Below are 13,950 nucleotides of genomic sequence, written 5' to 3'. Positions count from 1 at the left end.
TGAAGAAAAACAAATAATAAAAAAAAAGTCTGTGTTTTTAGAGGTTCCCCAGCTGTGATCTTCATAATCATGCCTAACCTCAGTTAAAATAAGTTTTAGCTCTAAAATAAACAAGAGAAAAGAACAACAGTTCTGCCAATGTACAAATTTTATTCAAATTTACTTTTCAGTTTTGAACAGTATAGGGTAGAATTTCACAAAGAGTTGTTTATGTGAAAATACTAGCAGAATATGGTAGAAAAAGAATACGGTATATGTAGGAAACCTGCAGATTTTTAAAAACAACATCTGCACAGGCAGGAAGGAGACCTAAAAAACCCCACAGAAGACACAAACAGTGCATACAAACGTGCATTTTTTGCTTTGCAAATAAACATTAAGTGGGAGCACAAATTGGAAGCAATTTCAAACAATTTATTGTTAGTCAGCATGCTGAACAGGCGACAAGATGGAGAGGAAGGTCAGCAGCACTCAGTTTCTTCAAAAATCTGTAGTACTGATGTTTAAATGAGTCACAAACTCACCTCTTCAATCAGTCATTAAAAAATATTCAGGTCAGTTTCACTGAAATATGCTCCAAAATACTTGTAATGAAATTTTTATATGCCTTTCATGTTATTTATCCCATAAAAATTCCATAAACAAGAAGAAGTATGCACATGTGCTGAAAGAAAAATTTTAAAATTGGGTTAATTTAAAATGAATAAATAAGAAAAGTTGATATATACAAATTATTAGCATCAAAGATATTTACAATTAAGTTTTAAAATGCCAATTTTTATTTTCTGTACATGCTTACAGTGTGAGTGAACAGGAATCCACTATGGTCTGCCCCCTGCAGGTGATAGAGAGGCATTACCACAGTGAACACACTCCTGTTGCTCATTTGTCCCCTTCGCCCCCCCAAAAATAATAAAATAAAACAAAAACAAAGAAACAAAAAAAAATCTCCAGTGTAAAATTGTGCTCAAGATGGCACTAAGAAGAAAAAAAACGTAGCAGTGCTGAATAAAGAACAAATCTTAAAATGAAAGGAGACTTAAAATAAATTTGAAAACTCAGCACATTAAAATCTATACACAGAAGGAACAGTGGATCACCCTTTCAGAGCAACAATGTAGTTTTTTTTTATAAGAAAAGTACCAAAAATAGAACAAAAATAGAGTAGAAAATAGATTTTCATTGGCACAAAAATCTTTGCAGCAGATTAATTTTGTTTCCCCCCATCCTGAGTTGACCTTTTCTGACCACAAACAGCTGTATGAACCCCAATGGCAGCCATGACACATTTCCAGTTGATCAGGGTGAAACAAGTTCAAAATAAACCAGATCAACAACATCATAAGAAATTATTATAGGCTCAATAAAAAGAAGACAGTCTGAGCTTGTTTCAAATTGGATCTGAAAGAAAATGTGGTAAAAATGTATGTCTGACTGAAAAACGTATCAGCAGAACAATACTTCCCAAATTTGACTCACTGATCTTGTTCCATAAAAATCAGAGAAAGCAATTAAACAATTATTTTTGCAATTTTTTTTTTAGATTCTCTGGATAAAAATGTATGAAAAAAGTTAATGACTTTGAGAAAAAAAAAACAAAATCAGTCAGTGATTGTACCCAGATTTATGCTGATCTCTGCCCCTTTATTCCCACACATGCATGTCCATGCGCCGGTCCATTTTTGCATATCCAAACAGCCTGGTTACAGGTTATCCCCAGGCTGGTACTGAGGCTCAGTGGAGGTGAAGTAATCCTCCAGGAAGCCCTGCAGGTACTCGAAGGTGGGCCTCTCCTCGGCCTCCTTCCTCCAGCAGTTCAGCATCAGTTCATGGAGAGAAGCAGGACATTCAGACGGACACGGCATCCTGTATCCGCGCTCCACCTGATCCAGAACCTCTCTGTTCACCATGCCTGGGACGACAAACCACACCTTAAGAGTTCATCATTCTGCACAGTGAAAAAAAAGAAAGTACACCCACTTTCTCTACTACACTTTTAAGTATAAAAGTGATGCCCAAATTGCGACTCAAGGGCCATTTGAGGACCCTTGATGGATTTTGTCCGGTCCTAGACTGATTTGAACCTGGCCCTGAAGGGTTTTTACTTTTCAATAAAGTGAACAGGACAAAATCAAATCTTACTAGGGAAAATGTTAGGTAACGCACAAGTATTTTAGTTTCTTTCTTTTGTTTTCTTTTATAAATTTTACATAATTTATACTTTGGATGAATTAACTTGTCAACAAATAAGCAACTTTCCCTTCTGGATCAATAAAGTGTATTCTATTTTAACAATAACACATCTGCAGTAAAAGTCATCTGTCCAGTGACTTTTACTGCAGCTAGATCTGTTTTTATTACATTTGTCAAACTTGGCAAAAATAAATAAGCAATTTCAAAGAAGTAGTGAGCTAAATCCTTTTCCTTTTAGCAAATTCTTTTCAAATGAGCAAATGGGAAGTCTAAAGCAAACATGTGAAACTTTTTAAGCTTTGGATCTGAAATGATTAACAATTCCCCTCTCCCCTACGCACACACATTCGAGCATTAGAAACACCACAATTTAAAAATTCTCATTAGTATCTGGTGAAATCTGTTGTGTTGTTGTAAATTTATTCGAACTTGGTAAAGAACATAGTATTTCTACTTATAGTTGAAAGACGGTGTACTTTCTCTTTAACCTGACTGTTTGTCATACTTGATGAGAACAGGCCTAAAGTATTAATGTCATGAAACGAGGTCTGAGAAAACGAGCCTTGCCTGGGTAGGGCACGCGACCTTTGGTGGCCAGTTCAACCAGCAGGATCCCAAATGACCAGACGTCAGATTTAATGGTGAATCGTCCGTAGAGTGCCGCCTCAGGAGCCGTCCACTTAATGGGAAACTTGGCGCCTGCAGGAAAACAGGTTGGTTAGCATGTCAGGAAATCAATGACTCGTACGAAGCTGCCTTTCAAAATCTGATCTACAACTATATGGAATTAGAGATGAATAATAAACGAGGTCGACAAGAGTTGAAGATTCTGACTTGCCGTAGCAGTTAGCGATACATATAGCTAAGTTTTAAAAATATCAAACGTCAGCTACAGATGATTTGTGATAAGCTGTTCATGATTTTTAAGGAATGCTGTTCCAGGAGAGGATTGGAAGAGTAAAAACACTGGGAAGCAACAACATCAAATAGTTTCTATGTTCTTCTTTGCTAGTTTCTGTAACTTTTGAGCCTCGGGATGTTTACATGTGACCCAGCTGCTTGTCTTAAAGAGAAACCAGTTGTATCACCACCCACAGCTTTCAGCGTAGCTGCAGGCAGCAATCAGATTTTACGTCAGAACAACGGCCATTTCATTCTGGCTGAGCATATATCTGCCGCTCCATCTTCACCAGTCACCGTTCCAGTCAAACGAACCTAGAAACAGACTATGACTAATTCAAACTGAGCGAGGACATGCAGCAGGTGCACTGCAAACGTATTTTCACAGAAACTTGAAATTGAGGGAATTTTGGTGTCTGAAATTGGATTAAACAGCTAAACCTAGTAAGGATTGTGTGATATATTAAAGAAAATATTTTTCTTTCTACTTTCTAATTCTTATCTCAAGATTGGGACACAGAGACAGAAAATTAAGAACCAATAGACTCTTCTACATGAAGTTCAGAGTCCAAACTCAAATCTTTTCTCTTGTTTTTTATGTATACTTTTTGTCTGTGTTTTATGTGTGAACCTATGTACATCAATGCTGCTGAATTTCTAAATTTCTAATATGTTCTATTCAAGGTTGTCTGGGTAGCACCCTCATCATGTCATCAAATCACTTTAACTGTCTAGAGACGCACCAAAACAAATTTTGTGACTGATTTTTATTTTATTTTTGTAAAGAAAGCATAAAAATAGCGTGAAAAATACATATTTTTAAACTTTTCTGAGATAAGTAGTTTTTATATGGAGCTTCTAGTAGAAAAAAAGAACAATTGGAAATTTTACAAACATTTTAAAGCAATCACTATTGTCATTACTAAAAGATTTTTTATGTCATAGTTTTAGGCTGTATTCATGGGTTGAAGAAATAAATGATTGTGTAACACAAAATAAGTTCCTCACTCTGGGTGAGTCAAGCCATTATTTACAGTAAGTTTCTGCCAGACATTTGTGTTTGGCTCCAGTTATCTCCTCCTGTCAGTAACTTCCTGCATTTTCTGCCCGTAAGTGAGCGTTGGAATCTAGATGAACCTGACTAATAATCAGTTTCACCTCATAGTGCATGAATCACTGCATACGCTGTGCTTAGACGATATTCAGATTGCAACTTGACTTTAAGTGTCTAAAAGCAATTCAAAGCTACAGAGCAGTGGGAATATGTATAGTGTTAAAGATTTTGGAACATCAAAAAACTTAATTTTAGAGTAAATATAAAACAGTTTACAAATGTTAGTGCTATCCACATCAGCCCTAAGTGGAAAAATAATCACTCCCTCTCTTAAAGCATGCTTTCATCATGATCAACCCCATTTTTTTTGGAAAGCTAATTTCAATTTTATCAGCTACACATCAGCATGAACCTGTAAAATGAAGACATCACTCAAATAGAACCTGTATAACAGAATCAACTTGGCTAAAAGGTGCCAAAAGACCTCACACCATGGAATAAATATGCATACAGATGGGAAACAAAGTTATTGACATCTATCAGTCTGTAAATAGATATGAATCCATCCACATATAGAGAAAATGTGGATGCATTCATGTTTTGAAAGAAGTCACCAAAGAACAAAGATCAACATCTATAGTTCTGCAGGTTTCACTTCCCTCAACTCAGGTCAATATTGAACAATAAGACAATAAGAATGAAACTGGACAAAATGGCCCAGGTTTTTTGGTCATTAAACTGTTAATGACCAAAAACCCCCAAAGCAAAATAAAAACAAAGGCCTGTCTCATGTTTGCCAACAAACATTTTGATCATCGCTGACAAAAGGTTGTTTTAGGGCCTCTTCTCACTTCAATTTCCAGGAAACCTGCTGTTGGCCAATGTGTAAGCGTATGTGAAAATGTTTAAGCGTACATTTTCACATGCGCTTACACTCGCATGTGAAAATGGCTGCAAACAGATGCATAATTATGCAAGCTTACGTCTTTGAAAAGCAAAAGTGGTGCCTTCTGCACCACCAACAAAAATGCAGCAAGTGGCTTCTAAATGGTAAACGCTAGCTAAGTGAGGGGCATATTTGTGAAGTTATATTCATAAGGTTTTTGAAACAGCTCATTTTTAAGACATCAAAAAACATTGACTTATTCTTGAAAAACTGCTGGATGGTTTTTTAAGCACTTAGGCTGTTTTTAGAACCAGTAGCAACTCAAATTGAAGAAGAAAAACATGGAAATTATAACATTTGCATGATAGGTTCCCTTTAAATCTGATTGAGATGTTAGGATGTTCATGCTAGAAAACCCTGTAACTCTCTAGAGAAAAGTGGGTCAAAATTCCTTCACAGCAATATGAAAGACTCACTGGTAGTTATTACAGATGGCAGTTGCTTCTAAAGGTGGTACCACCAGTTATGAGGCTAAGGACTTTTACTACTCACCTTGCCTGGCTGTATATTCGTTATCCTCAATCAGGCGAGCCAAACCAAAATCAGCCACTTTGCAAACCAGATTATCACCAACCAGGATGTTAGCGGCTCGGAGATCTCTATGAACGTAGTTCATCCTCTCTACGTAGGCCATCCCTGAAGCAATCTGATGAAAGGTGGCAACATTTAGGGTTTATTACAAAAAACAACAACGCCCCCCCCAAATAAACAGGTATAGCAACTCAAGCTAATGGTAAGAAAATATTCTGACCTGAGAGGCAAAGTCCACCAGCTGAGGGAGGCGGAGCATCGTACTATACTGTCCCTTCAGAAACTCCAATAAGCTGCCTGTTTGTAGAGGAGTTTGTTAAACGCAGCAATTCTTTAAACAACTCAGGAAATTTCAGGGAGAAATTTAGCTATGAGGTCTCAAATGTTAGCATGCTGACCTTGGTCCATGAACTCTGTTACGATGTAGATGGGCTCCTCAGAAACCACGGCGTACAGCTGAACCAGCTTCTCGTGTCTCAGTTTCTTCATGACCTGAGCTTCCTGCAGGAACGCCTCGGGGGACATGGTGCCGGGCTTCAGCGTCTTGATCGCCACCTGTGTGGTGCCGTTCCATGTTCCTGATGAAAAGCAGATCCACCATCAGTGACACATCTGTAACAACTCAGGACTTCCTTCATACTTTCAGCCATGAGTTGCAAAGTGTCCTATCAAGGTGTTAGAAAGATAACAAGAGGGCAAAAAATGTCCTTATTGTCAAGAGCAGGCTTTAATAAAAATGACCTTCATAGAGGTTAAAAACATGTTTGCACAAAATTTCCATCCTTCTCTAGGGTTTCCAGATTTATTATTCAAATTTTGGTAAATTATTCAATATTTAAGGGAAATAAATTTCTGTGCAACCTTTATATTTAATAAGTTTAATCTGATCAAAGCTCAGTTTGGTTTTATTCAAACTAGTTGAATCATTGCTATTTTAGCCTTCATGTAAATTTGTGATGCTGTGGGTTTTATTTTTTACTTTTTTTAAATGTTTTGCGCCTATAATAAAGTTTCACTTTCACTTAAATTTCAGTAGCATTTAGCAACAAGCAAGAACAATCAGGACCGGTGCTCCTCAGGGGTTTATTCTCTCCCCACTCCTCTTCTCTCCTTACAATCTTATTTTTTTATATGCTGTTTTTAATACTTCAAGAACTTTTTGTGTGAATGTTGTTGCTGCTGTTACACCTGAATTTCCCCTTTGCGAGACAATAAAGGCTGTTCCTATTCTGTTCCACTAATAATGGTAGTATTAACAATACATAATAATAGTAAATGTTCTCAAATTAAAGATTGAATTTTATACATTTCCAGTGTCAGATTGTGCTTATGCAGTAATGATGAAAGAAAGATTAATTTATGTTTACAGCAGATGTCAGGTTGCTAAATCTTTTTAAAAATGTGCCAGTGGAATAAAGAGAAGCAGCTATTTTTATTATAGAAAAACAGGAAATATGTTGTATGACCTACCTCTCCAGACCTCTCCGAAGCAGCCTTGTCCCATCTTGACCTCCAGGCGAAGCGACTCTCTCGGGATCTCCCAGGCGTCCTTGGATAAGCCCTGAGTCTGAGGCTTCAGTACGGGACAAACGTCTGTCAGAGTGTGACACAGCCCATCGGCGTGCTCTGAGGAGGACACAGCGTTTTTTAAAAAAAAATAATAAACTGTTTTAGTTGATAACAGACTGAGTGGGAAACCTTCTCCCTGAACTCACTGCGGTAATGATTGACGAGCTGCTGCAGTGTGGCGAAAGGTGTGCGGGATGTGATGTAGAAGCCCCCGCTGTCCAGCTTCCTAATCTTGTAGTGTTTCACGTTGAGCCCTCTGGTGTTGTCACAGTCCAACACTGACAGACAGTAAGCACCTGGAAATAAAAAAAAATAGGTAAGTAAATGTTAACGCGTAAGATTAGTCTGAAAATTTTTATGCGTAACCTAAAAGCGACTGTACCGCGGAGGGTTATCTAGGGCTAGACACACACGAAAGACCGCGAAAGGTGAAAAATGTCCGTGAAAATTGAATGAAGCACGTCTACATGTATGAGCTCAAAATTTCACATGGCCAAATTACGCGGTATTGTATGAAATTCTGTTCCCCCTGTGTCAGGAGAACATTCTGCAGCCAGGGAGGTGAATCCGACAATTTTCACTGCGCTTCTGATGGATTTATCCATAAAGCGACTCACATAATTCTGTCAAGGTTGTAACTTTCAGTGTAAATCGACAACTGTTGTTACAAAAACAACCACAACAAAACAATAAAATAAAAATAAAATAAATAAATAATAATATTAAAAAAATAAACATGGTACGGAATGGGGACAGATTATTTCAGACAGGTGAAATATTTGGTTCCTCCATGTAACTTTGGCAAATATGAGCAACTGTTTCCAAATCCACAGGATTTGTCACCCATGATGAGAGGAATAAACACAGTTAATGAGCTTTTGAAAGAATAATTATTTCCCATATTCCAGAGGAGGAACCGAATGTTTCAGGCAGCTGAAATATTTGGAATATAAAGACCTGAAAAACTGAGAAACTCAGAACTGAGAATTTATTGTTTGAGACAACATTTATTGTCAATAAAACATTTTCTTTTTTTTTTCAAAAATTGCTGCTCACAAAGTTAGGCATAAGGATTATTCGTGATTAATCACAGCATTTGGGTGTGATTAATCTGAATTTTTTAATCGATTGACAGCACTAAAAGTGCCCAAAATTTCACATCGTGCAATGTTTTGATTTTACCACCAGAGGGAGCAGTTGTAGCGCACACAACTAAAAGTGAAACAGAAAGCAGCCCAAGGCCACTTCCCCCACTTCCTCTATGTTTGAACTGGGTGATGTGGCTTATGGTTGTACAATTCTTAGCTTCAGCTCCACACTGACCTAAATTCTGTGTTTTTCCCTCATCCAGCCAGTTCTTCCCTATTGATTCTAATCAGCCTCCTTCCTTTTGTCTCATTTTCTCTCCCCAAACCATGGACTGCTGAGGACTGAAACAGCTGATTATAACAAAGGTTAAAAGAAGGTTGATCATTTTAATCCCTTTTACACCCACATAATTTAAGTTCAACCTGATCTCATCTCAGTGCCTGTATCTATGGGTGCAACATCTGCCTATCAGGAGCCCCGTTACTTTACAGGAGCGTCACATCCAACCTTTCCCCTGCCACCTGATGGGTTTTCTTCTGTACAAACACTTTTACAAGAACGCAGCAGGGAGTGCAGTGAACAGCGGGGGAACATGCCTCGTTGCTTAAAGTTTCCTTTATTTCCTCTTTGTTCAAAATGCACAGAGTTCAAACTGAGATTCAAGTTGAAGTCTGAACATTTTGTAAGTACACAGTCCTCCACACTTATTGACAACTTCAGTATTGATGTACAAAATGCTATAAAAGACATTAATCTTTTATTGTAGCAACAGAATTTCCACCCCTAATATAAAAACCTTTATTTAGAGAAGAAAATTGCAATATTATTTATTTTCCAAAACATGTCATGCTGTTGATACGTTGATGGAAGAAGGTTGTTTGTGACTTGTGAACCATTTTTCTCTTGATTAGGTCATATTTGATCAATTTTTTTTTTTACATTTCTCGCAAAGGCAACCAGATTTTTATTTTAAATCTATTGAAATTTAAAAAAAATTAATGATGACAAGCCCACAGCATAACACATCCTCCACCATTCTTAAGGGGTGCTTCTCCATGTCTTTTATCTTTGTTTTTACATACAATGTTGTGAGTTTGCTACAGACAGGCGTAATCTAATTAAAGCACATAGTTACAGTTAAAAGTCTGAGAAGTGTTTATTTATGTGATGTTATCACAAAACGCTTCTTTGCTCCTATTCCTTCCTCCTCACTTTGAATGGTGGCAAGACACATGTTAGTTCCTACCAGCCATCTTTGTCTAAGTCTTTTATTTATTGTTTTTATTGCAGACATGGACACGTTTGGAGAAATACCTACTGTCTTGTAGCCATTTACTGAGTTATCAAGACAAACAAAGTATGTTCTTTTTGTCTTTCCAAATGTGAGTGCTCGTTATACTGTAAATGTCCCTCTGAATCTCGACATATTTATAGTGGTGGTAATATATAGGAACTAGTGTTAATAAATGAACTAAATTAAATGTTTATTAATTTTTTTATGTTCATTTTTTATCAGACTAAACATGTGGAAGAGGGCACATGTCCACTAAAACTCTGCATTAAAGGAATTTGTACCTGGTTTTGTTAATCAGTACCTGAGAACAAATCCTGCTCCACAGGTCCACAAGCTGTTTATTTTTTACTTCCAAATATTTAGTAGGAAGTGAGATAATCATGGCCACTGGCTCTTTATTGTCCTCACCATATCTGGTATTTGATTAGCAAAGACTCTGATAAACTATTTTTATCTTTCTAAAATACACACAACGAGAGAAATAAATATCTTTAATATTTTTTATTCAGTTCAGTTCAAGTCAAATATAATATATTTATCCCAAAGGGAAACTAAATGTCTTAATTTGCTGTTCAGATGAAACTTTATAATCCCAAACTGTTCATATTTAGAAAGAAGAGATTTTGAGAGTGGAGCCTCTGCAAAGTTTGCCAATAGTCAATAATTTTGCTAAACTTTTTGAATATTTTGTCTTGACAACTCTTCACAGATGTTTTTTTAAGATTACTGGTGTTTTTCCACCTTGGCATTGTGTTAATCAATAACTGAATATTCCAAAACAGCTAAATGTTTGGTTTTCTAGCAAGCCAGTTCAATTAATTAGCACCCATCTGCTACGTAAAAGCAAATATAATGCAGTTTTTCATATAGTGCTTCTGATATAAAATCAGATTGATTTTAAAATGTTATGTTTTCATAACCTTAAATATTTGACTTCATACATTTCATTTTAATTGGTGGCAGTCTATTTTAGTGTTTTTGCCTTAGTATTTATTTATTTTTAACTAAAATTTAACTTAGTTTTGTGAAAAGACTATATATTTACAATCTAAGAGTACAAAACACAATTTAAGTTAGGTAGTAGGAATCTCTGGGAATTTAAATCACTGTTTTAATTTTGCAGTCGTAACTCAACAGACTGAATGGGAAAGGTGAAGCACTGACCTTTGGTGGTCTCACTCTCTCTCACCACGAAAGTCCCTCTTCTGTTTTCTAAAGCTAGCAGCATCCTTTCTGAATCACGGCGTGTGATTTTGGCAAAGAACCATCTAGAAAGTACAAATAAAAAAGACAAACAGAAATCCAAAACATCAGGGAGCAGAACATATGTGGGAATTAGAGCGTCAATTTATGAATTCATCTAGAAGACTACAAAAGTTTATTTTCTCTCTCTTAAATTAAGCTTGAAAGTAGATGCCAAACATGTTGCCTTTCCACAAGCATTGGAAAAGTGACAAGTTTCTTATTTTTTCACATATTTAATCCATTAGTTAGTAATTTATTAGTTTTTTTTCTAAGGTTTGATGCTTTACTTCATTTTAACGTAACAAAACAACAAGTTTGTTTTGAAGAGATTACTCATTTGATAGATTTCAAAGTGTTAAAAAGCAATCAGTTTGGGGAAAAAGTGAAGCGGAGTGGAGAGTATGAGTAAAGAGACAAAAGGCAGCAGAGAAAATAAAGTCTGTTCTACCCGCATAAATCTGCACTTATGAATTGGAAACCCTGATATTCATTTGATATTTCTTTCTCCGGTAAAAGCTGCTTACCTGGAATCTAGTGTCAGTTTGAGATCACTGGTGGAGCAGAAGGGAAAAGTGAGAAAGGAGGTAGTTACAGCTGAAGATTAGCTCATGCATCATGCTGTAAGATCGAGCAGGTAGGCATGCAAATTCAGAAAATGCTAAGCAACCACACAAAGTTTAAGTTAAGATATTTTGGAATAATTGTTTTGGCAAGATAAAGCTGAAGAGTCAACACAGGAATGTCCAAAAACATCTTTGCATCAAAGCAGAGCAGCAGAGAGAAATAGCTTATAACTGCAGATTGAGCTAACGGTAGCTAGCATGTTAAAGGTGTAATAATTCTACCACAATACATCTATTATATGAAGAATAAAAATAATAATAAAAAACAATGTCTTTTATAAAGTGCTGGGAACTTTTTAGAGTTTTACAGTCCCCTAAAAATCATGTGCTCATTATTTTTATATGCTGTAGGAGTCACAAACACTCCAAGTAATGAGGTGGAGAATTATAAAAACACACATTTATGGCAATATTTTGCACTGCCTTTGAATAAACCAGCAGTGCCACAGTACTGCAAGGCATTTTAGTATGGGCACAAAAAAAACAATTAACCATCAAGGTTTTAATGGTGGAATACCAGAAGTCTACTGTAAACACATTCTGGAAATAATTTAGCTCTTTGCCAAGCTGTTGTTTGTATATTCATAGTTGATTTAACAGGTATGGGTAGCAAGATTCCATCAGTTTTCAAGAGCATCAAGCTATTTGATGAAGCAGTCCAAGCTATGCTAAGCTAACCAATAACAATGTTTTAACTTCTCAAAATCTCAGACCTTTTCTTCAAAAAGTAATTTCAAAATAACATAAGGCTCCAAGAGAGAAAGCCTTTTAGAATTAGGGAGTGGATCATCATCGCTCTTGGTAAGACACAGATAAAACAGAACATGTAGAAAAAATAAATGAAGGGGTTTACTCTTCTGCCTGGATGGAGTCAGATGGAGCCACATAATTGCTGGGGATATAACCGCTCTTTCCGGTGGTCAGGGAGTTCGCCAGCCACCAGTCCCCTTCCCTGCACAGATAAAATGATAAGACTTAAACCAAGGCTCATCACACATCAGTTACACAAAGATCCATTTTAGGTTTATCGAGTCTCTAAAAGCATGAATCAAAGCAACACTGTCATTTTTGGTCACACTGGTAAACTCAAATGAAGCTACATTTAGACATGGTTGAGCTCTTGGCCCTAGAGAAGCTTGATAAACATAAGCCGTGGTCGCTCTACTGTTAAATTAAAAACAAACACTAGTTTGAAGCCATAAAATCATACAGTCATGCATTCATGTGGGTATGAAATAGAGGAGGATGCAGTTGCTGTATGATTTGTCAGAGACTGGGTTGCTGCAGCTTTGCAGCAATATCTTTACTTAGAGAATTTGGGGCAAAACAAGGTTCACTCTCATTACCTCTAGCTGACCTACAGCAGTGATAGTGCTGCAAGGCTTTGCATCAGCTCCCCTGGATTACTGTAACAAGAGTTTCTGGGCCAAGGACAGAGTTATGTGATGAAGTGGTATTACACAGGATGTGGTCTATGTGAAAAACGAACGAGGTCAGACGTTCAGTGTAAATTCAAAAAGCTTAACAAACCTGCAGTTTATCTTCCTCCTACAAACAAATAATGGTTCATGATGCAAAAATGAGAAAAAAAACATGAAGGGGAAAAAAGTGGAAAAAATTAGAGCAAGTTAGGAGCAGCAAGGCTACAATCACAGATCAGTGTGAAGTATCAAACACTTTCCCTACTGAATAATCAGGACTGAAGGAGAAAATGCAGAAGTATTATTTTTATTATTATTCTTATTATTTAAAAAAAATAAAGCTTCTGGATGCCTCCTGAATGCTTTCCAAACTTTTACAGATTCCAAACTTTTGCAAACTCAAATTTCAGGACTTGTAAGTAGTAATAACAAATCTAACTAGAAAGCTAGATAGTTGAGCATAATTTTTTTTTCTTTAAAACCTTGCTAACTAATCTAATAATTAAGAGTTATTCTGAGAACTCAAACTCGATGATCCAGTTCCAGTTTTGGTTCAAGGCGCCAGACGCAGCTATAATCCACTATTGTTCAAAGCTTCTGCCTTCTAGGTCAGCAATTTATTGGGTGAACAGGATTGTGTACACTGTATATGGTTCACTGCACCTCTATTGATAATTCACAAGTGAAAAAACAAGCATGACCCTCCCCTTTAGCACTCCACTCAGTAAATAAGAAGGTCTTGCTGAATGCCCAGCTCTTAGAAATAATAAACGATATTTCATATATCATTTCACAATCACTATGTCATTGCAAAGGTGTGCCAAGGCACTAGACTAGATAGTCTGAAATTTTATGAAAATAGCATGGGAAATATTTTAATCTAATATAATTGAAAGCTTTGTGGAGGGATTTAAAAGGGAAAAAGAGTAAGAATGCAGTAAGGTCATAATGTATTGTTAATGTTTTATTTGTGTTTCTTACGTGTTATTTAGTATCTGGAGACGCTCCCCCTTCTTGAAAGACAGATCTGTCTCTGTTCGAGACTCGTAGTCGTACAAGGCCACAAATGCCGTCACACCTTATGC

At 36.6% G+C, this 13,950-nt stretch overlaps 1 protein-coding gene across 5 annotated transcripts in view; it reads right to left on the bottom strand.

The window, feature by feature from the left end:
* Positions 1-130: 130 nt before the first annotated feature.
* src (v-src avian sarcoma (Schmidt-Ruppin A-2) viral oncogene homolog) overlaps positions 131-13,950 on the bottom strand; it is a 39,651-nt gene continuing 25,831 nt past the window's right edge. For 2 of the 5 annotated variants that reach the window (XM_032558758.1, XM_032558766.1), the window contains exons 3-14: positions 13,847-13,943; positions 12,975-12,992; positions 12,298-12,396; positions 11,346-11,372; positions 10,741-10,844; positions 7,340-7,489; positions 7,095-7,250; positions 6,023-6,202; positions 5,845-5,921; positions 5,586-5,739; positions 2,761-2,892; positions 131-1,912 (exon numbers count right to left, since the gene is read on the bottom strand). In XM_032558758.1, coding sequence (XP_032414649.1) covers positions 1,704-1,912; positions 2,761-2,892; positions 5,586-5,739; positions 5,845-5,921; positions 6,023-6,202; positions 7,095-7,250; positions 7,340-7,489; positions 10,741-10,844; positions 11,346-11,372; positions 12,298-12,396; positions 12,975-12,992; positions 13,847-13,943 — 1,403 coding nt within the window. In that variant the 3' untranslated portion in view covers positions 131-1,703. The remainder of the gene's footprint in view (positions 1,913-2,760; positions 2,893-5,585; positions 5,740-5,844; positions 5,922-6,022; positions 6,203-7,094; positions 7,251-7,339; positions 7,490-10,740; positions 10,845-11,345; positions 11,373-12,297; positions 12,397-12,974; positions 12,993-13,846; positions 13,944-13,950) is intronic. The other 3 variants (XM_032558775.1, XM_032558783.1, XM_032558792.1) reach the window with 3 other exon arrangements.

Source organism: Xiphophorus hellerii, chromosome 1 (assembly GCF_003331165.1).
Source record: "Xiphophorus hellerii strain 12219 chromosome 1, Xiphophorus_hellerii-4.1, whole genome shotgun sequence".
In the NCBI taxonomy this organism is placed as follows: domain Eukaryota; kingdom Metazoa; phylum Chordata; class Actinopteri; order Cyprinodontiformes; family Poeciliidae; genus Xiphophorus; species Xiphophorus hellerii.
This window is presented reverse-complemented; position numbering and strand designations above follow the sequence as displayed.